This window comes from Dendrobates tinctorius, unplaced genomic scaffold, assembly GCF_039654945.1.
Source record: "Dendrobates tinctorius isolate UK_male_01 unplaced genomic scaffold, ASM3965494v1 ptg000028l, whole genome shotgun sequence".
In the NCBI taxonomy this organism is placed as follows: Eukaryota; Metazoa; Chordata; class Amphibia; order Anura; family Dendrobatidae; genus Dendrobates; species Dendrobates tinctorius.
The window spans coordinates 96,284,466-96,309,198 of NW_027361696.1; the positions used below are offsets into that span (position 1 = coordinate 96,284,466).

The 24,733-nt window shown below is 42.2% G+C and overlaps 1 protein-coding gene across 3 annotated transcripts in view; it reads right to left on the reverse strand.

Annotated features, from left to right (window-relative positions):
* The window catches only part of LOC141085647 (sulfotransferase 2B1-like), a 276,977-nt gene that overhangs the window by 60,078 nt on the left and 192,166 nt on the right, over positions 1-24,733 (reverse strand). For all 3 annotated transcript variants that reach the window (XM_073571191.1, XM_073571193.1, XM_073571192.1), the window contains one exon: positions 22,173-22,384. In XM_073571191.1, the coding sequence (XP_073427292.1) occupies positions 22,173-22,384 (212 nt within the window). The remainder of the gene's footprint in view (positions 1-22,172; positions 22,385-24,733) is intronic.

Consider the following 24,733-nt stretch of genomic DNA (forward strand, 5'->3'; position numbering starts at 1 on the left):
GATGGGACTACTACTGTCCCATCATTGGCTAATGTGTCTCTCGCTCACTGTCAGTATAGCAGGCAAAGCCCGATGGGACTTAAAGTCCTATCGGACGATGCCTGCATACACATACACACACAGCCCCGCAGACCCCCCTGCACAGCCCACAGACCCCCTCGCACAGCCTGCAGACCCCCTGCACAGCCCACAGACCCCCGCACAGCCCGCAGACCCCCCGCACAGCCCTGGAAGACCACCGCACAGCCCCAAAGACCCCCGCACACACCCCCACACACGCACACTGTCACCGCCCACACATTATATACGCACACAGTCACCGCCCACACACTTCCCTCCTCCCGATCTGCAGCATTTCATCCACAGCAAAACCGCAGATCTTTTTTAGACCTGCGATTTTTCTGTGGATGTGCCCGACTCAATGCAAGTCAATGGGTGCAGAAACGCTGCAGATCCGCACAAAGAATTGACATGCTGCGGAAATGAACCCGCAGCATTTATGCTGCAGATTTTTCCGCAACATGTTCACAGCGTTTTTTGTTTTACATAGGATATAAAGGTACTGTCCAACGCAGGAGATTCTGCTGCGGACCCGCAGGGCCAAATAAGCTGCGGATCCGCAGTAGAATCCACAATGTGTGCACATACCCTGAGATAGTTCTACTCCTTCATGGGAGTCCAACTGTGTTTAATTAAACTGATAGGACTTAATTTGGAGAGGCACACACCTGTCTATATAAGACCTCACAGCTCACAGTGCATGTCAGACCAAATGAGAATCATGAGGTCAAAGGAACTGGCCAAGAAGCTCAGAGACAGAATTGTGGCAAAGCACAGATCTCGACAAGGTTACAAAAGAATATCTGCAGTACTCAAGGTTCCTAAGAGCACAGTGTCCTCCATAATCCTTAAATGGAAGAAGTTTGGGACCACCAGAAGTTTTCCTAAACCTGGCCGTCCAGCCAAACTGAGCAATCATGGTTGAAGAGCCTTGGTGAGAGAGGTAAAGAAGAACCCCAAGATCACTGTGACTGAGCTCCAGAGATACAGTAGGGAGATGGGAGAAATTTCCACAAAGTCAACTATCACTGTAGCCCTCTGGCCTTTATGGCAGATTGGCCCGACAGAAGCCTCTCCTCAGTGCAAGACATATGAGTTTGCTAAAAAATACATGAAGGACTCCCAGACTATGAGAAATAAGATTCTCTGGTCTGATGAGACAAAGCTAGACCTTTTTGGTGATAATTCTAAGCGGTATGTGTGGAGAAAACCAGGCACTGCTCATCACCTGCCCAATACAACCCCAACAGTGAAACATGGTGGTGGCAGCATCATGCTATGGGGGTGTTTTTTAGCTGCAGGGATAGGATGACTGGTTGCTATTGAAGGAAACATGAATGCAGCCAAGAACAGAAATATGCTGGATGAAAACCTCTTCCAGACTGCTCTGGACTTCAGACTTGGCCAAAGGTTCACCTTCCAACAAGACAATGATCCTAAACACACAGTTAAATAACAAAAGAGTCACTTCAGAACAACCCTGTGATCATTCTTGACTGGCCCAGCCAGAGCCCTGACCTAAATGCAATTGAGCATCTCTGGAAAGACCTAAAAATGGCTGTCCACCAACGTTCACCATCCATCCTGACAGAATTGGAGAGGATCTGCAGGTAAGAATGGCAGAGGATCCCCAAATCCATGTGTGAAAAAGATGTTGCATCATTCCCAAGAAGACTCATGGCTGTACTAGCTCAAAAGGATGCTTCTACTCAATACTGAGCAAAGGGTCTGACTACTTATGACCATGTGATATTTCAGTTTTTCTTTTTTAATAAATTTGCAAAAATTTCTACATTTGATCTTTTTTCAGTCAAGATGGGGTGCAGAGTGTACGCTAAAGAGAAACAAAATGTACTTTTTTGAATTTACCAAATGTCTGCAATGAAACAAAGAGTGAAAAATTTAAAGAGGTCTGAATATTTTTCGGACCTACTGTATATATAAAGAGCACATAGATATATAGATGCATAAAATAATCATCACCAAAAAGAAAATAATTTTTTGTTAGAAGCAAATTCAGCAGCTGAATAAAAAAAAACCTCGTAATTCTGTAGAATAATTTTCATTTAAAAGCTTTTTTCTTACGGCTTTCAGCCCACTCTCATGTGAAATGGAGGTATATAATGAGACATCGAACTAGGCTAAAAAAAACCTCGCCCGATATGCTGCTCATCTCACCCACTTTTATCAGAAAATCTGTAGTGTCTTTTATGTATGTTATTTTATGCAATTACGTGGTACCGCGATGGGCGCCAATATGGCACCCGCGTACTCAAATATTCTGATGTGTGTACTTGAGGAGGATTTCGTCTATGTGTCCCACCACTTCAGCTATATAGCTGCGTGGTGGAGATACATAGACGATGTCTTCCTCATTTGGACTGGGACTGAAGAAGCACTGCATGAATTTCATTCTTTTCTAAACACAATTGATGAGACCATAAAGTTTACCCTTGTATATTCACCAAATGAGATTCAAATCTTGGATGTTAATATTAAACTTGAGAATGATAAGTTGACTACACGACTGTTTACAAAAGCCACTGACAAAAATGATTTATTATTGTATAATAGTCAGCACCCTAGAAAGACGCTGGAGGGTATCCCATTAAGTCAGATGATGCGAGTAAAGAGAATTGAAAGTGAGGATGACTCTCTAAAAAAGTGGAAAAAATCTTGAATAAATTTAGGGGTTAACCTAAAAGCCTTTTAAATAAGCAGAAAAATAAGGTCAATAACATGGATAGGGACGTTATGTTGCATGGAGTAAAAGAGAAAAAACTCTTGATCGTATCCCATTAGTAACTACGTTTTGTGAGGAAAGCACCCAGATTGCATCTGTGATCAAAAAACATTGGGGCATGCTGGGTAAATGTCTACCTCAAGTAAAAGAATTTTTGAATCCCCTGTTATTTTCATTTAAAAAATCAAGTCAAATGTCATTGAAGTGACAGAAAGGGATGTTTTCCTTGTCTATCCTGTGTGAACTGTCGTCTTATGTGAAAAGGGTCTAATTTACAACATCCAGTTACTAAGTTACTAATGAACAATTTAAAATAAAACATTTCTTGACATGTGATTCAGACTTTGTAATCTACCTTCTAGAGTGTCCGTGTCGCCTGTGGTACATCGGTGAGACAACGTGTGATTTCAAAACAAGAATAAATCTGCACCGATGTACCATCAGGAAGAAACGTATGGTTCTACCAGTTTCCAAACACTTTGTAGAGAAATCACATACAGAAAAACAACTTCGCTTCCGCATAATTGATGCGGTACCAGCAATGAGGAGAGGAGGTGATCGGGTGCGTCTACTCAAAGGAAAGGTACTTGAGTGGATTATGAAGTTGAAAACATTGAGACCAAATGGTCTCATTGTGGACTTTAAAACAAATAAGATTATGTAAAGTTGAGACATACAATGACTTTCTAATCCTGTTATTCTCTTCGTATTTTATGTCTGTTTATATTTTTATTAATAATATTTCTATTTTTTCACCGATTTGGATCTTATGAGGGGATACCTTCACATTGGTTATTGTGTTGAAGAATGTTCTCTATTTTTCACTGCACAAGTCGGTGTTTATAGTTGTATGAATTTATATCTGGAAGAAAAAGTTTTCTAAAAAAAATTCCAAAAAATAAAAAATAAAATTCTTATTTGGACAATAAATTTCATGATGATTTTAGACCGTTATGCTCAGATTGGGGGTATACTGTGATTGGAGAGTGAAAGTGGAGTGGTATGGGGGTGTCATGTGTGCATGGGGCTCGGGGGCTGATACCCTTTGTAGCCTCGTTTCTGCACGTACAGCGGGGGCATCTTGCTATATATAGCAGGGTTCTGCCCGCTTAGTGACACCGTATTGGATGTAGTTCCTTTCTTCCATACGAGTAGCTCTTATGATTTGGTCCACCCATAGAAGCATTTTAGTGGCTATTAACCTGGTGCCATGAAGGTAATATAAAATAATCTTAATTTAGACCGAAATATACTAAGGGCACACCTAAGCAAAGTATTATCTTGTTTACTAAGCTTTTTATTATAATATTTGTTAATATGGATATTGAGATAAGCGGTTTGGATTATTGGGCTGAGCATTTCCACAGTTGGATATCCTGGAAATGCATCATATGACCACTTCCTGTATATACCATGAGTAAAATGGCACCGCTAGCCTTATTGCGCTACTGCACATGTGCGGGCATGCAAAGGATTGTGGGATATGTAGTCTTTTTGACACAGACATGTGCAGTGAAGCATTGGGCTTGCTGACAAGTAGCAGCGGCCATGGAGGAGCTTTAAATTGTCAGTGCACATGTTCCTGAAATAAGATTACACACCTGTGAGAATTTTTAACTTCAAATGCAATTAGCACTTTATGGCACTGCATTTCACTTTATACTTGTTATATTGTTATATAGATACTTGAAAACCATGTGTGTATATGGAAAGTTTCATGCATGGTGCAGCACTTAGCATTTTATGAAGCCATGAATCATGTATATGAATGATGTATGATTTTATGTGAAATTGATTGATTAATGTTCATTGTATGTACACACTATAAGACTGTGTGTTCGTAACAGACTCATTGCTTGAGAAAGGATTGCCATATCCGAAACGCCGCCATGCCACTAGGCTATTAAACAGTTCACACCACTACTTTTTTCTTTTTTTGCTATTATCTAAGGACATTGAGGTGTCTGGAGAAGCGTCCACTGCTGTAAGGTATTTTGTGTTGTTCCTATTTTTTATATATATATATATATATATATATATATATATATATATATATATATATATTGCATAGACAGATAGACACAAGAAAAGCCGGTAATTCATCTGTAAAATCACTGCAGGTGCCGACAGGCTAGAAGAGATGGATTACATATAGTAAACACAAATAGAATAGGTAGATATTTAGATGTCAGTGACAAATACAATTTGTACAATGTATGTGCAATTTACTGGACATGTATTTAATTAATAAAAGATTTTTTTTTTAGGAAAAAAATGGCGTGGGCTCCCCCGCAATTTTCGTAACCAGCAGGGGAAAAGCCGACAACTGGGAGCAGATGTTTATAGTCTGGGAAGGGGGCATTACCCAGGGAGATTCCCAGGCTATTAATATCAGCTCACAACTATATACTTAAACTTTTCTGGCTATTAAAATGGATGACCCCCCAAAAAAATGATGTGGGGTACCCCTATAATTAATAACCAGTAAAGGCTACGTAGACAGCTGCGGGCCAAAATTAATAGCCTAGGAAGGGGCTATGGATACTGCCCCCAACCGGCTAAAAACATCAGCTCTCAGCCACCCCATCTCTAAGATGCGCCAATTCTGGCCTGTTATGCAATATTATGCAATATTTTCGCACATTGGTCATCAGGGGCGCAGGCAATTTCAGAAAAATCAAGCTGGTCAAAATGTAAATGTATTTCATGAGCTGATGAACACAGACAGGTATTTATATACTGTATGTAGATTGGTAATACAATTAATTGTTTTGATAAGTAGAGGCCAAAAAATGTTTTCCAGTTGAGGTGTCACTTGCAGGTCATTATGTCTTTCTGCACCTTTATGAAATAGAATGTTTAAACTGTATTAAGTGATAAAATTGTGAATGTGTGGTTTGTTTGGCTGTTTTCTTGCTGAAGGGAGCAAGTTTACCTTTCAAATCGTGTATCATGTGTGAGTGGGGGTGAAGTAATGTGCGAAAAAGCAGTGCATGTTTACAAATGTGTTAATAGTGTGCTTTGGGGAACTGTGGTGCCAGCTGCAGGTCATTTTTCCTTACTGCATGCTTATGCATGCTAATGAAAATGTATGTTCAAACTGTATTTTGTGTTCAAATCTTGGATGTGTGGTTTGTTTGGATATTTTCTTGCTGAGGGAGCCAAGTTTACCTTTCAAATCGTGTATCATTTGTGTGTGTGGGTGCAGTATGAATGGTGATACAAAGGAATCACCGAAAAACAGTGTTTAGAAATAATAGAATAGACTAGCTTGGCCCATGCAAAATTTTTATTTTTAGTTATTTATGGGCATTGTGCATTATTCTGAGCAATCTTATCCATAGTTTGCCAGTGTTGAGTCCTTTTGTGTTGAGTAGTGGCCTCTGTTTTATTATGGATTTTTGATGTTAACTTCAATAAAATTACAATATTTTTGGATTATACTCTAGTTTGTTGTGTTGTATTTCATTTTCCTTACTGCAGGTTTATGAAAATTAATGTTTAAACTGTGTTTTGTGATCAAATCGTGGAACTGTGGCTTGTTTGGCTATTTCCTTGCTGAAGGGGGCAAGTTTACCTTTCAAATGGTGTATCATTTGTGTGTGTGGGTGCAGTATGAACAGAGATACAAAGTAATCACCGAAAAACAGTGTTCAGAAATAACAGAATAGGGGGCGTGGCCTGGATCACTAACAGGGAGGAAGCAAGTCATCTCAGCTCCCGCTCCCAGGCTACATAACAGACAAATTTATATACTTAGATACTTTATTTTGACCCCAGCAGACATCTAAAACTTTGGGGACACGGTGCAGCTACTCAGGAGGAGAGCCTGGAGGCTACTGACGGCAAGGCTAGCGGTGAAGGAGACAGTGGGCCCAGACCACACGCCATCTTGTTGCTCGTGCCGCCAGACCTGACACTCTGAGACGCAAGTGCGCAGCTCTGTCTGCCGGCAGGAGGAGAGAGGAGTTCACATGATGCTGTGAGCCTGTCGGACAGCAGGGAGCCCCGTGGTAAGACTTACAGCTGAGCGCTTGCTCTGGAGCCTGCGGGGAGACGGCCGCACCCGAGTGGGGAGTGGAGAAGCTGGGCCCTGCACGTCACTGAGGAAGCCAGAGCACTGCCCAGTGGGTGTCCGGGAATAGGAAGATAACGGTGAGATTGGTTTCTGCCCCAGTCCCGGGCCTTCATAACACGCAGTGGGCACAATACTGACTACTGTGAGCGCTCCTGGGGATATGTTTAGCATTAACTGTTGACTCACTGGATCTTATTTTCGCCCATGGTGTCTCCTGATTATTCGTTCTTCTCCAGTCCACTAGATAACAGAGACACTGACGCTCTATCTTTGGAACTTTATACACCAGCATTCCTGTCACCCGGGCGGCTGCTTTCCTGACCTCTGGACCTCTAGACCGAGATGAAAACTTATGCCACCATAATGTGGATCTAATTACCACTCCCATGCACGTGCGGTGACCCACAGAAAGCGCGCTATATACAGATATAATGGTCAAATCTCACAAAGAGCACGGAAAAATTCTGGCTTCAGCTCTACATCAAGTCAACAAAACAAGATGGAAAAATTCTTAAAAGGCAAACCCTCATCTATCCGGGCCACGCAGAAAAATCCTCATCCGAATATTACCACAGATGAACGCATGGATGATTCAGAATGGAGTGATGATGCCTCAGGCAGCTATCTCCCTCAATCAGACTCTGGCAAGATCTCAAAGTCATTTCTTAAAAAATCTCTGGCGCAAGCAATGAAACCTTTGATTAACGAAATATCTGGCATGAGGGAAGACATACAGAGTGGAGTCTGTAAAGTCAGCTCAGTTATCACTCATTAACCACTCTAACAGTGTCAGAGATCATCTAGAATTTCACAAAACTCAGCTAAACAATGCATCTCTTGCTTTGGAAGATCAAGAAAACTGGAGTCGTAGAAAAAACATCAGGATTAAAGGGATATCAGAAAGCATCTCTACTGAAATACTTGAAAAAGCAACCAGAGAGATATTTGCATTACTACTACCACAAGACAGATGTGAACAAATGGTCATTGAACGAGTCCATCGATCACTCAGGCCCAAACCAAAGCCTACAGATCCCCCAAGGGATGTTATTTGTGGCTTACTGAGCTACATTGACACTTCTGCAATTCTGTCTGCTTCTCAGGACAATAGAGCCTTATCCTACGAGGGAGCACCCATTCATCTATACCAGGGCCTAGCCACATCGACTTTGGCTAAACATAGGATCCTTAAACCACTACTGGATGTCCTTCACTCAAACAAAATACTATACAGGTGGTTGTTTCCGTTTGGCCTGGCGATACACAGCAGAGGAAAACAGGTGATTGTCAGACACACAGATGACCTTCCAAAGGTATGGGAGTCCTTCAATATTCCTGAAGTGAACGTCCCTTCCTGGCTGTCCCTGGATATGGATCTTCAGTCCCCTCCGTCCCTGCCACTCCTGTCGTTGGGACAGGGGGAGTGAACACCGGTAAAAAGACACTCATCACCCAAACAGGTAAGATCTGGCACAAAGAAGAAGCAGCCTCCCTGAGACTCTGACCTGTCACTCTAACCCCCATTCATGTTCCCGGCATCCCAGGGTTTCGGTCACCTTCAAGTTGACTTGATTGGAGCCCACCTTATATCTAAATACCTTGGGGAGATCCCCGTCTCTCTCTTGTGGGACTTGCACATGAAGAGCCATTTTGCCCAGCGTGCACATACCGGCAGCGCCTTTCTGAATCCTGCTCATGTAGGTATTGTTCACATGATCAGGTTTTAATACATTAGATAGGACTGCTCTGAGAAGGGTATACCGGCTTCGTATACATTTTTTGCAAAAAACGTATCAACTAAATACCCTGTTTTTGTTATCATCTTTTACCAGTACTTGCTGCTTATTGTTACATATATTTTACAGCAGAGTATTCATGCACGTTTGTCATACTGTGTGTTTTTTCTGTGTCTCAGTCTTTGGGTGGTGTGAACAATGTCTTATTGACCTGTTCATTCTTGTGCATGTCCCATGTGTTTTTAATCTAAATACCTTTGTAAAGAATTGCCTAATTTAAATTTCTCTTTTTCACGAGTCGCTGCTTGTTGTCATGGGACGAACTAACCTGTCTGCCATGGGAGGATGTTGCGACCCCCCCACCTCTGCTGCAGACGGGTCACCTTTATGTACATATATGTTACCTAGTTATTTATGCTGTTTTAGTTAATATGTTGATGTGGTACACATGCGAAGATATTCTTCAATTTCCCAAGTTTGGGACATAATTAACAATACTTCGCCAGTCACAATAGTAGTGGCTTCCTACAATGTTAAGGGCATGGGCTCGCCATGTAAACGTAGTCAAATTCTGAGGTTTTTACACTCTAAAAATTCTAGTATTTTATTTTTGGAAGAAACTCACCTTAAGAAAGGTCGGGTCCCCGATGTTGTTAGGACTCGCTTCCCAACATGGTACCACAGCACGGTTGCCTCAGCTGCAAGGGGAGTGAGCATAGCACTCCGAAAGGATACACCCTTTACACTAAATGACACCCTGTCTGACCCGGAAGGGAGGTACATAATGATTAAAGGCTTTTTAGCCAATACAAAAATCACATTAGGCTACCTATTTGCCCCAAATGCTCAAATTAGCCGGTTGTGTAGGGTTTTGAACACTCTCCGCCTTTTCGCCGAAGGTCTTCTTATAGTGGGAGGAGACCTTAACATTTCATTGAACCAGCTAATAGACATCTGGTAAATCTTCTCTCTCACAAAGAGCCCTGAGAAAATTATATCTTAATTTGCAATCACTAATCTTGATGGATACATGGAGAACTTTGAACCCCTCGACTAAAGACTATACCTTCTTCTCCCCTCCTCATAATACAGTAGCTATCATAGAATAGACTACCTTTTCATACAGACATTACACATTCAGCTAGTAAAATCCGCAGCAATAGATGTGATCTCCCTCTCGGACCATGGCCCGATTTTTCTATAAGTAAACATCAGCTCTCTACCCTTGCCCTCTAGATCCTGGACACTTAATGAGACACTATTAGAATCTAGTCCCCATGTTTCTAAGCTGTCTGACACCCTTGAATTCTTTTTACAAGAAAATTCCTCCTCGGGCCCATCGACACCTAAGGTGTGGGAAGCACATAAAGCCGTTATGAGAGGGGAATTTGTGTCGCTGGGTTCGTACTTGAAAAAGAAAAGATCAAGAAAGATCAATTCAATCCTACACCAGATCAACTCTTTCGAAAAAATGCACAAGTGGTATCAAGCGACCAAGATCCAAGAAGAGTTAGTTAGGCTTAGACAAGACCTGAGGGACCTTCTAAATATTCAGTCAGCCAAAATATACATGAGAAGTCGGCAGAGGTTCTACCTCCATGGTAAAAGAGGCAGTGAACTCATGATGTCCTTATTAAAAAAAACGCAAAGAGAAAACTTTCATTAAGTAACTCACAACTATGGACGGCTCACCAATTAAAGAAACTGCCGACATTGCCCGGGAGTTTAGAACTTTCTATGAAAACATATAATCTAATATAAAAAGCTCAAGTGTGTGTATGTATGTATGTGTATGTGTATGTCCGGGATTGGCATCCGCACCGTCGCAGCTACAGCCACAAAATTAGGCACAGTCACACATCTGGACCCTGAGAGTGTCCTAAGCTATGTTGTGAGGCGAAATTTTAACCCCGAGCGTTCCAATTCACCAAACAATTTTGCCCCTATCTACATAATGGGGAAAAAGTGTGTGTGTATCAAGCCCCGCCCCTCATCATGATGTCATAATGGTTGCCATGGCGACGCTGATGTCATCAAAGGTTGCAAGCCCCGCCGCTCATTATGATGTCATAATGGTTGACTATGCGATGGAGGATGTGTGATGGGTATATGGGCACTGGACTATGGGATGGAGGATATGTATGACGGGTATATGGGCACGGGACTATGGGATGGCAGATATGTATGATGGGTATATGGGCACGGGACTATGGGATGGAGGATATGTATGATGGATATATGGGCATGGGACTATGAGATGAAGGATGTGTGATGGGTATATGGGCACTCGACTATGGGATGGCGAATATGTATGATGGGTATATGGGCATGGGACTATGGGATGGCGAATATGTATGATGGGTATATGGGCATGGGACTATGGGATGGAGGATGTGTGATGGGTATATGGGCACTCGACTATGGGATGGAGGATATGTATGATGGGTATATGGGCACGGGCCTATGGGATCGTGGATATGTATGATGGGTATATGGGCACGAGACTATGGGATGGAGGATAATTATAATTTGCTATAACTAACCACAGTTAGTTACTATGCCCGTGCAGCGCCGGGCTCTTCAGCTAGTATAGATATACCAGTGGACATCAGGGATCCCGCGATTGCCACTGACAAAATAAATGATTTTCTTGACCCCCTTAAGGTCCCCAAGTTGTCTCTGGAAGACCATAATTTACTGACGGCTCCTGTCACACCCAAAGAAATTTTGGCTACCTTATCGGCTATTCCTACTGGGAGAGCACCGGACCCAGATGGCCTGCCCATTATCTCCTATAAAATTTTCATTAAACCTCTATTACCACATTTAGTAGCACTGTTCAATTCATACTTAAATTGGCTTCCTTTACCAAAACAATCTCTAGAGGCCTTTATCACTGTCCTCCCGAGGGAAGAGAAAGATCCCAACCTCTGTGCTAGCTACAGACCAATATCTTTACTCAACGCTGATATCAAATTATGGGCCAAAATACTCGCAGGACGACTAAGTAAAATCCTCCCCAAACTAATGCACAGGGACCAGGCGGGGTTCGTGAGTGGATGGGAGGGTAAAGATATTACGGCTAAAATTATCCAATCGATAGCGTATGCCAAGAGTCATGGCATCCCCTTGACCCTTCTGTCTACTGATGCCGAGAAGGCTTTTGATAGGGTGAGTTGGAGGTATAGGGACATGGTATTGGCTAAGTTTGGTTTTCCCCCACAGTATATCTTGGCTATCTTCTCATTATACTCACAACCAACAGCTAGGGTGAGGATAAATGGCACCCTGTCAAACAGTTTCAATATTAATAATGGTACTAGACAGGGGTGTCCATTGTCCCGATCCCTATTTATTTTAGTCATTGAAACGCTAATTCTGAAGATCAGGCAGGAGGACCAAATCGAGGGGCTGAGAGTAGGCACGCTAGAGATAAAAACGTTAGCCTTTGCGGATGAACTACTCTTCCTCATAACCAACCCTTCTCAGGCATTCCCGATTATCATTAACATACTCTATAAAGGATTTTGGGGATATGTCAAAAGTAAAAGAAAAGTCAAAGATGCTATAGGATTTTTACAGGATGAAAATGATGAAATGGTAAGACAGGATGTTGAGAAGGCTGAACTTTTAAATTCCTATTTTGCATCTGTTTTCTCTCAGAAAGGAAATGTAACACCAACTGTTATTCACTGTCCTATTAAGGGAATAGAAGAATCCAGGATATCTATAAACAGAAAGATAGTGAGGAAACACTTAGCTAACCTAAATGAATTCAAGTCTCCAGGTCCAGATGAATTACACCCCAGAGTACTGAAGGAGATAGCAGAAGAAATTTCTGAACCACTCTCCATAATCTTTGAAAATTCTTGGAGAACAGGAGAAGTGCCAGAAGACTGGAGAAGAGCAAATGTTGTTCCTATCTTCAAAAAGGGGAAGAAGGTGGACCCAGGCAACTATAGGCCGGTGAGTCTGACTTCTATACCAGGAAAGATCTTTGAACAAATTATTAAAAAACATGTAAGTCAATACCTGGATAAGAATGAAGTGACCAAACAGAGTCAGCATGGGTTTGTAACTAATAAGTCATGTCAGACTAACTTAATTTCCTTCTATGACGGTATCACTGATTGGGTGGATCAAGGAAATGCTGTAGATATAGTATATCTTGACTTCAGCAAAGCATTTGACAAAGTCTCTCATACAATCCTTATTGAAAAAATGACTAAGTATGGAATGGACAAGGCAACTGTTAGGTGGATTCATAGCTGGCTTAGTGATCGGACCCAAAGAGTGGTCGTAAATGGCTGCACATCCAGTTGGAAGAATGTCTCAAGTGGGGTACCACAGGGCTCTGTCCTGGGCCCTGTATTGTTCAACATCTTTATCAACGATTTAGATGAAGGAATTGAGGGTAAACTGATTAAATTTGCTGATGACACAAAGCTAGGAGGGATAGCTAATACTAGAGAAGAGAGAGAGAGGATTCAAAAAGATTTAAATAAACTGGAGAAGTGGGCAGTAACTAACAGAATGGTTTTTAACAGGGAGAAATGCAAAGTACTACATCTGGGCAATAAAAATGAAAAAAGCATATATAGAATGGGAGGAATAGGGCTAAGTGACAGCACATGTGAAAAAGACTTGGGTATACTAATAGATCACAGACTGAATATGAGTCAACAGTGTGATGCAGCAGCAAAAAAGGCAAATGCAGTTCTAGGATGTATTAACAGAAGCATACAGTCTAGATCACGTGAAGTCATTATTTCCCTCTACTCCTCTTTGGTCAGACCTCATCTGGAATATTGTGTCCAGTTTTGGGCACCACATTTTAAAAAAGACATCAACAAACTGGAGCAAGTTCAGAAAAGAGCGACCAGAATGGTGACCGGTCTGCAAACCCTGTCTTATGAGGAAAGGTTGCAGGATTTGGGAATGTTTAGTTTGCAAAAGAGAAGACTGAGAGGAGACTTAATTGCTGTCTACAAATATCTAAAGGGCTGTCACATTGTAGAAGGATCAACTTTATTCTCATTTGCACAAGGAAAGACTAGAAGCAATGGGATGAAACTGAATGGGAGGAGACACAGATTAGATATTAGAAAAAACTTTTTGACAGTTAGAGTGATCAATGAGTGGAACAGGCTGCCACGAGAAGTGGTGAGTTCTCCTTCAATGGAAGTCTTCAAACAGAGGCTGGACAGACATCTGACTGGGATGATTTAGCGAATCCTGCTTTGAGCAGGGGGTTGGACCAGATGGCCCAGGAGGTCCCTTCCAACTCTACGATTCTATGATTCTATGATTCTATCAATGTGGCCTATTGTCTAACTTTAAAGTTAATACCTCAAAATCTGAGGCTCTCAACGTAACCCTATAGTACACCCAGCTAACTGATCTCCATAGACAAACCCCTGTATCCTGGTCCACAAATTCTTTAAAGTACATGGGAGTATCGATCACTAAGGGACCCTGCAAGTTTGTTCCATGCTAACTATTCCCCCTTACTAAAGAAAGTGGAAGCACTTATGAAGTCCTACAACCTGCCTACATTATCTTGGTTAGGACGCATTAACGTTTTTAAAACTTATGTAATGCCAGTAATATTATATACTATGACTATGGTCCCTGTGTATGTGCCACAAACTTTCTTAAAAATTTAAAATTCCTAATTTCTAGATTTCTTTGAAGCAAAAACCTGCAAGGCTGCCCTATAAACTTCTCTCAAATTCGAATTCCTCGGGGGGGCTTAGGGGTCCCAGATCCACATCTTTATTACAAAGCTTTACATCTGAGCAGATGGCTGAAGGTAGTGCATAGCCATGAAAAGGGGAATCAAGATAACATAGACCTGATATTATTAGGCCCCGAGGGTGTACCTTGTCTATGGTCTAGCACGAAGCCTTCCATAGCTCTTCAGTTGGACGAGGTGAGTTCGTCTACTCTGCGTGTAAAACGTTTGATAATCAATGACCTCCTGCTAGAATCCTTTCCGTCCACACTGACGCTTATTACCACCATACCATTCTTGGTGGACCCCGGCTTCCATGACTCTTATAATCTCTGCGCCAAACTAACCAGAGAAACGTTGAACAAACTCTATGATGACAAAGTCCTCAAAAATGAGGATTGTCCTGATAATGTGCTGAACCAACCAAAAAATTGCAACATGTCAAGCGAGTTCTCAAACAATTCAAACAAAAATACCGTCACAAATCAACTTGGTCTTGGTTAGACATTATGACTAAACTTCCACCCCCGCGACCAAAACTTATAATACCTACGCAAGATATTTCTATTTTATTTTTGGATACCAAGTGTAATAATATATGAATGGAGGGCACAGCCAAATTTGTCAAAAGTGGGTTCACCAAAGATATTGTTACGCCGTCCCTGCGTACTCACCCGGCCATCGCTCCCACGCCGCAGCCTCCCGCCGCCCGACATCCATGGAGGTCGCCTCTGGTAGGAGCGCGGCTGGCGGCGTCCCTGCATGCAATGCGCATGCGCCATAGGCCGCGGCCGCGCCTCCCTCCTGCTTCTTGTGCTCCGGCTATGCCCTGACCCGGAAGCACCTCCTTGACCAATGGCAGATCAGACAGGAGCATATAAGACCGCTTCCCCCTGAGGGAGGTGCCTGATTGTTGTGTTTCCTAGCACACTGGCCTCGCTGAATCGTGTGCTCTCGGCTCCTGCAGTTCCGTTCTTGCCTGCCCTCCGCAGCAGCCTCTCATTCCTGCTACTCGGGTTCCTTGCTCTCTTCCGCAGTCCTGCCTCCAGTGTTCCTGTTCCATCCTGCTCCAGTCCTGCCGTCCTACTCCAGTCCTGCCTCCAGTGTTTCTGTTCTGTCATCTATACTTCAGTCCCACAGTCCTACTCTGGGCCAACCTGAGCCTCCCCTCTCGGTACCGGCTACCGTGGTACTCGAACCCCTGGGCCTGCTCCTAACGGTCCCTGTATAGGGGTCGGTTCCACCTGGCAGCTCGCCCGGGGCCCCTCGGTGCCACGGTTCAGAGGGTCCACTCCTGGAGTTTCCGACTCCAGACTACCCATGCTAACAGTACAATCAGGCCATGGATCCCGCCGGTACCACAGCTGCCACACAGAAAGAGTTACTCTTCCTGCGGGAGAATCAGGGACGTATTATGTCCGTCATGAACTCCATGGACTACCTCAACGCATGGTGTCGGACCGAGGGGTTCAGTTTACCTCCAAGTTCTGGCGATCGCTTTGTAAGCTCATGAACATTTCCCTTGACTTCTCCTCAGCCTACCATCCACAGTCCAACGGGCAGGTGGAGCGCACCAACCAGATGTTGACTGGGTACCTACATCATTTCTCCAACGCCCACCAGAACGATTGGATTGAACTTACTTCCCTGGGCAGAGTTCGCTTACAACAACCATGCTGGTGAGTCCTCAGCCAAATCTCCATTTTTCATTGTGTTCGGCAGACATCCTGGTGTTCCTCTTCCGATAACTCCTGCCTCCAAGGTACCCGCGGCCAACGCTTTGTTCTCCGAGTTTTCCAAGATCTGGGCAAAGACCAACACGTCACTCAAGAAATCCGCTGATCGGATGAAGAATTTTGCCGACAAGAAGAGATTGGATCCTCCACCCTATCATGTTGGGGACAAGGTCTGGCTCTCATCCAAATTCGTCCAGTTGAAACTGCCCTCTTACAAGTTGGGGTCACGCTACATCGGTCCGTTCAAAATTCTTGGACCTATCAATAAAGTTGCCTACAAATTGAGGTTGCCTGCTTCGCTCCGGGTCCCGAACACCTTCCATGTCTCTCTCCTGAAACCTGTGGTGCTGAATCTCTTCCTTTCCTTGCCTGATTCCGGTCCTCAGCTGGTGGGTGCCGATGACGTCTTTGAAGTGGAGGACATTATCGCCATAAAGAAGGTTAGAGGTAGGACATTTTTCCTTGTTGACTGGAAGGGCTTTGGTGCTGAGGAGAGAATATCAATGCTCCTCGTATCCTCAAGAGATTTCTTGCTAATGTCCAGAGAGGACGGCTTAGGGGAGGGGGTACTGTTACGCCGTCCCTGTGTACTCACCCGGCCATCGCTCCCACACCGCAGCCTCCCGCCGCCCGACATCCACGGAGGTCGCCTCTGGCAGGTACGCGGCCGGCGGCGTCCCTGCATGCAATGCGCATGCACCATAGGCCGCGGCCGCGCCTCCCTCCTGCTTCTTGTGCTCCGGCTATGCCCTGCCCCGGAAGCACCTCCCTGACCAATGGCAGACAAGACAGGAGCATATCAGGCCGCTTCCCCCTGAGGGAGGTGCCTGATTGTTGTGTTTCCTAGCACACTGGCCTCGCTGCATCGTGTGCTCTCGGCTCCTGCAGTTCGTTCTTGCCTGCCCTCCGCAGCAGCCTCTCAGTCCTGCTACTCAGGTTCCTTGCTCTCTTCTGTAGTCCTGCCTCCAGTATTCCTGTTCCATCCTGCTCCAGTCCTGCCGTCCTACTCCAGTCCTGCCTCCAGTGTTTCTGTTCTGTCATCTATACTTCAGTCCCACAGTCCTACTCTGGTCCATCCTGAGCCGCCGCTCTCGGTACCGGCTACCGTGGTACTCAAACCCTTGGGCCTGCTCCTAATGGTCCCTGTATAGGGGTCAGTTCCACCTGGCAGCTCGCCCGGGGCCCCTCGGTGCCACGGTCCAGAGGGTCCACTCCTGAAGTTTCCGGCTCCAGACTACCCATGCTAACAGTTATATTCAAAGATACATCATGCAAAAAACAAAAAGAAAAAGCAATATACTGTATCTTCATATGGGAACTCCACAGAAATGTAAAAAGGGTAAATTTTGTTTATACATCAATATCTGACACATACACAAAACAGCAAAAGACATTAAAAACAGATTAAAAGATGCAAGAAAATTGCAATCATCACAGATCATGAAATAATGATATGATGATACTCCCACAGCAGAAAAACCCCACATAACGATAATGACATTGAGTAAGTATCAAACAAGCCACCTCAACATATTGGATATCACAAACAATATATATATAAAGTAGTGTAGTCATACATGGACCAAAAGGTCTGTGTATATGAGGTGTAAGGCTGAGTGCAGATGGACTTTTTAGCCCTGCAGATTTTTCCGCGCAGAATGGAGGAAATCCGCAGGTCAAATTATCTGCATTTTTCCTGCGGATTTCTTCCATTACTCCTGCGGTTTTATTGCGGTTTTTGTGCGGTTTTCCACTGCGGTTTTCCCCCTGCGGATTTGGTGACAGGGGAGATGGAAAACCGCACAAAAGAAGTAGCATGCTGCAGATTTTGTACCGCGGAAAAATCCGCAGCATCTGCACAGCGTTTTTTTTTTTTCCATTGATTTTAAGGCTACTGTACATCACAATGCGGATATGCAACATTTCTGCGTGGTAAAATCCGCTGCGGATCCGCTGCAAATCTGCATCGTGGGCACACAGCCTAAAATATCGCTATTCACAGCACCATATGAGCCAAAAAAAAAAAAAAATTAACAGGGCAAAAAAAGAGCCCACACAATTATTCAATACCTGACCCAGAAAGGAAAGCTTTATAGACCCTGTAGATGCATGGGGACCAAGCGATATTCATCATGAAAGTATAATGCCAAAAAATGCTGGAAGCAGCTGGTGGGGTAGGGGAGTGGAGGGAGCAAGGCCCCATGCGTATCGCCACACGCTGTGTGGCTTCTTCAGGGGATGATGAAGCACATCTTAAACAGGATCACTAGGAAATGGACAGCATGTGACTTAAATATGAGTGTCTGAGCAAGTGGTCTGAATACTTATGACCATGTGATATTTTGGCTTTTCTTTTTTAATAAATTTGCAAAAAATTCTACATTTCTGTTTTTTTCTGTCAAGATGGAGTGCAAAGTGTACAGTAATGAGAAAAAAAATGAACTTTTTTGAATTTACCAAATGGCTGCAATGAATCAGAGTGCAAAATTTAAAGGGGTCTGCAGCGCGAAACGATTGTCGTTGCTATCTCATTTTTGCACCCGTTCTCCCACTGATATGCTTTTATAATAAAGCCTTGACTACACTACCAGATGAGTGCCGTTCTTTTCTACTATTTTTTACTATATAGTTTGGGTTGAAACACTCCTGTTCTGTGCTTGAGAAAGATCTTTGGATCGAAACGTTGCCACAGGAGGCAGAATAAAATGTGAATTCTTTTTCACCAACGTTTGAGGCGCTGTCTTTTCTACTATTTGGTATGGACTTTTTTCTGGGATGAACTCCCTGGATGTGACTTGTGTCTTACTTAGTGTCCTGCAGGACTCTGGCTATATGAGGTGCGGTTATAATTTTTGATTGACTGTATGGGCGCTTAAGTCTATATTTATTGGGATGATATGGACAACAATGCGAGATGATAACAGATGGTATAGTAGAACACAGGTATGGATGATTCAGTAGATTGTTGTACAAAATGTGGATGACTCAGGTAAAAACGGAATCCGCTTGTTATAGCAATGGTTTTGCAGAGAGCTGAGCACATGTGAGCTACTCAGAAGACGGCTGAAAAATGGTTACATGTTGTTGACCAGGGCAGGAAGAAGGGGCGGTTCTGAACAGTTAACCATTTGGGAGAACAGAAGATTCCAAACACATGAATAAAAAGACAAGGGCAACTTATGACACCTACTGGCAATAGCTTGAACAGCACTTAAAAATATCATGCTGCACAGAATGTGCAGAACACTAATCATTATGATTTCAGAATGATCTAATGCTCCTGCATTATAACACAATGTTAGTGTATTAGAGATTCTTTTGCTGCTTCGCATACTCTACAATGATGGTAAATTTGTGGACGAGCTACCACATTATTTCTCTGTTTTTGGATTTTGCACTATTTATACCCTGCTGACTGATAACAATATCACAGGCATGGAACTTGCTAAATTTGCTATTGCGCTATAATAATCTATACACCTGTGACCTTCTTTTATATCTCTGAAGGTGATATCAGATTATACCATATTGGTCCATGTGCATATCATAATTGCAGGATTTGTTGTGTTTTATGTCACATTTAAGAATTTTGCATGGAGATATTTAATTGGGCTGCATAACTGGACTGCAGTGCCTGGTATGGTAGTCCACTGCTACACGATCATACAGCATAATGACTACCCTGATATCTTTATGTTGACGGAACGCAGCTATATGGTGTAATGTCATATGTCAAAAAACTCTTTTTTATGGGCTCTGTGTGAAGATATTTAATGATGCTACAGAAATGTGTTGCGGTAATTAGTGTAATATTATAGCACACATGTACAGCACAAGGATATAGTGTAGCTGTACGAGGACCTTTCTGCTGTCATGTGATGCTACACCAAGCAGGCTCATTGAAAGCATGTGTCTCTCTAGGGAAGACCTTCCATCTTTCTGCTAAGATGCAGCCTTTTGCGTCCTGGGTTACTATAACAACTTCTGCGCATGCGCATGTGTATAAGGACTTGTTATGGAATCGTTTCCGGTTACCTGGCGGTGCCACCGACATTGCACGTGAACTCCATGCAGTAAGCTCAACAGCTGTTGAGATTTGATAATTGTTTGTGTTTGTATATATAGATAGGGTTCACAAAACCTACCACACTTTTTCTTGCCCCAGATGAAGTCACAGCAGTGACGATACGCGTTGGGCTTACAGGGGTCGTTTTTTTTTGCCTTACACCTTAATGACTGCATAATATGTGTGTTGTTCTGTGAGCATGCCTAATTTAATTACAGCATTTGGTTGTTAATGTATCTTATAGGTCAATATTTTATGGCGCTATTGGAACAGGTCCCACTTGACCTGAGTTCATACTCTGTACTCCAAATGGCTTGCTACCACTATTTGTTATTTGGCGTATGGGTCATTATACTAGGTGCCTATATTAGGATATAAGTATTTGAATAATTTTTGATGTATATTTATTTGCACTTTACTTATACAATCTATCTACCTTGTATTTGGTGCCAATCTTCAATATTTCCAACTAATTCAGGCATGTGATTTTCTCTCAGAACTATTAACTTCAGTATTCCTATATATAGACATTGTTATCTTTATTATGTATTGATCTTGAAATATGAGAATCTCATGAATTATTTACAGGTGACATTAGGCTAACCATTGCTCCTGCATGTAATAGTTACACACTTTGTAACTACTTTTGTATTTTAAATGTTTTTAAAACTTCCTTTTTGTGGTTTTGTGTGTACCAATAAAATTTGACATTTTTTATGGTGATACCTGCTTCCTTGTATGTCTCTTTGTCTTTGGTTGCCAATGGCACCCTCAAACCGTTCCTGAAGAATCTGAACTTCAATATAGAGCTTCTTCCCCTCTGAGATTAGCATTATGCCTCAAAAGTAGTATTTCCCCACATATGTGGTATCAGCATACTCAGGAGAAATTGCACAACGAATGCATGGTGCAATTTCTCCAATTACCCTTGTGAAAATAAAAAAATGGGGCTAATGTAACATTTTTGTGTGGAAAATGTTATTTTTTTTTATTTTCACAGCTCAACGTTATATACGTCTGTGAAGCATGTTGAGGTTCAATGTGCACAACACACATCTAAATATATTCCTTGTGGGTTCTAGCTTCTAAAATGGGGTAACTTGTGGGGGGGGTTCCACTGTTTAGGCACATTAGGGGCTTTCCAAATGGGACATGGCTAATGATTCCAGCAAATTTTGCATTAAAAAAGTCAATTGACACTCCTTCTCTTCCGATTTGCTGTGTTCCCTAACATTGGTTTCCCACACATATGGGGTATTAGCATGCTCAGGAGATATTGCATAGCAAATTTTGCTGAGGGGTGCAGTTTTTAGGATGGTGTCACTCTTGAGTAATTTCTTTCATATAGGGCCCTCAAAGTCACTTCAAATGTGAGGTAGTCCCTAAAATAATAGTTTTGTAAATTTTGTTGGAAAACTGGTTTATCTTTTTACCCTTATAACTTCCTAAAAAAAATCTGTTTATAAAATTGTTCTGATGTAAAGTAGACATGTGGGAAATGCTATTTATTAACTATTTGGTGTGACATACTGTATCTCTATGATTAAAGAGCATAAGAATTCAAAGTTTGAAAATTGCAAAGATTTGCCAAATTTTGGCAAAATTTCTGTTTTTTTTCCACAAATAGATGCAAGTTATATCAAAGAAATGTTACCACTTTCATAAAGTACGAAATGTCATGAAACAACCTCAGTATCAGTGGGATTTGTTGATGCATTTCAGAGCTTATTGCCTCAAAGTTACAGTGGTCAGAATTGTAAAAATTGGCCTGGTCATTAACTTGCAAACCACCTTGAGGGTGAAAGGGTTTATGTTTGCACACATCTTACACGGTGCTTCTGCACGCTTTAGTTTGCACTTTTTACATTATATATTTGATCTACCTATTACATCTAGTTGTTATGTACTTCCCATTTTGACACAATGATCGTATTCATAAATATAATATTAACAATACAAACGTGATCACTCTAAATCATTGCAGAATGTTTTTGAGGATTTTTTTGTGTAATAATTTACCTTTGCCTTAGAACCATTAAATGATTTCATAAACAAGTGTCTGGGCAAGTGGCCGGTTAATAGGCGAGGGTGTTCCTCACTCTGTTGTAGCTTTTTGGCATAATCCAACTCTTCAATCCAAGGTACTCTTTCCCAGTTCAGTACAGTATTGCTCCAGGTCGGGTCTCCATTCTTTTGAATGAGGCTTAAAATTTCCATCATCCATGTGGTACCTAATAATGTTATTAAAAACAAACAAAAAATATATATAATTTTAACATTTGAGAAATTCTAGGTATTCAAGATGATCTCTGAACATTTGTAGAAGACATTTAAATGTATGGGGCCAGATCTGAATACATCTTATATGACACATGCAAAAAATGTATTAAATGACACAAAAAATTACAATAAAACAATACACAACTACAAATAAGATACATGGAAGAAGCCAATTTGAACTCAGAAATGCATTTTCTTACTTGTAAACCATTTGTGATCTCACATTTTTTTCATTGAGGATGTACAACGTTTATTGACATCAAAAGCTTTATTAGGAACAGAATTATTGGAGCTGAGACAAATTGAAAACCTTACTCAATGATCCTGACTTTTACAGTTCGCTCACACTAGCGTCTAAAAAATTGGTCTCATTCTCATCCTGAAAAGCTGGACCAGTGAAATCCATATGGCTCATCTTTTGTCAGGCGAATGCAATGCGAGTGTGAGATTATTTTCTCTTCGCGGATTCATATAAAAGTCGTAAGCAATGCATTTTTGTAATCATCTTTTACATACTATAATACACTATGTAAACTTAGCTAGTTGACAAAAATGAAGCAATCATATGTAAAGATATAGATACAAAGAAGATAGAAGGATCTAAAATAAAGGGTGGGCCATTTATATGGATACACCTAAATAAAATGGGAATGGTTAGTGATATCAACTTCCTGTTTGTGGCACATTAGTATATGGGAGGGGGGAAACTTTTAAAGATGGATGATGACCGTGGTGGTCATTTTGATTGTGGCCATTTTGGATCCAACGTTATTTTTTTTCATTGGGACCAGGGTCATGTGACACATCAAACTTATTGAGAATGTCACAAGAAAAACAATGGTGTGCTTGGTTTTAACGTAACTTTATTCTTTCATGAGTTATTTACAAGTTTATGATCACTTATAAAATGTATTCAAAGTGCTGCCTATTGTGTTGAATTGTCAATGCAACACTCTTCTCCCACTCAGTAAAGGACTTGACTTAAAAATAATTTGTAGCATTTAGTGTTGCCATGCTACTGCAGTGCAGTATACCTCCACCAGGGGGTACTGGAGAGGGAAGAGAGGTTGCACATACAGTGTAGCAACACTGAGCAGCAGTACAAGTGCCACCAGCTGGCAAAAGAGTGGTCAGATGAGCCGAGTCAGAGGTCACAGCAGTACACGTGGTCAGAAGCAAGCCAGGGGATCAGCAACGGTCAGAAGCGGAAAAGACAAAAACAAAAGACAGAAGCAGGTCTGAATGCAAGCCAAGTCAAAACCAGGGAGTCAACAAACTTACAGGGAAACACTGAGTCAGGACAGAGAGTGGGAATAAACAGACATGAGGCAAGTCAGGGATCACAGCAGGACAAATCAGGATATATCAGAGGCAGAAGTATAGCTGACACCGCCTGCAGGATACAGCAGAGCTAAATAGCAAACCTGAAACCAGACTGAGGCTGAGAAAAGTTAACCCCTGAAATGACCACACCTGGAACATGGAAAGACAGGTCTCAAAACCTGGATCATGACAAGTGTGTTATATAGGCCTAATCCATAGGCCACAAAAAATATTTTGTTCCTAGTGTCATACAGTAGAAGACCTGACTTTGAAATAATTTGTAACAGAACCTCTTTGTCATACAGGCCTCATCCACACTCCAACAATTCTTTTTTTTGTGACTAACACGATACAGCATGCCATATTTCAACTTGGAATTTACTGTCGCTGATATTCAGCTGTTTCCAGAGGTGCTGCAGAATTTAAAATCTATCCTTTTGTTGCTAATACTGTGCTCCTACCATACTACCTGACCATAATGACTGGGAAAAAGCAAGGCCATGGTGGAAGGGGAGTTAGGTTTGGTGTTCAAGGTGTACGTGAGGTAGGTGGTAATGATTGTGAAAACACTAGTGAAGCAACGTCACATCCTATGGAAAGACAACTGACAACTTATGTTACTGGGCTGACTACACCACTACCTTTCTTTGGCAGCCGCACAGCGGTACACCTTGTCGATGATGCCCAGAAAGAGCATGAACTCGAGTGGATGGCAAGTGCAGCTTGAAGTGGCCTCTCGTCCTCTTCCTCCACCTCAACATCACACCCAGTACAGTCCACAGAGGTGGCCCCCAAATTACCCTTGCTTCCCCCTGTGTCCCAACTATCCAACCATTCATTAAAAACACATGGGACATGCACAAGAATGAACAGGTCAATAAGACAATGTTCATACCACCCAAAGACTGAGACACAGAAAAAACACACAGTATGACAAATGTGCATGAATTCTCTACTGTAAACTATATGTAACAATA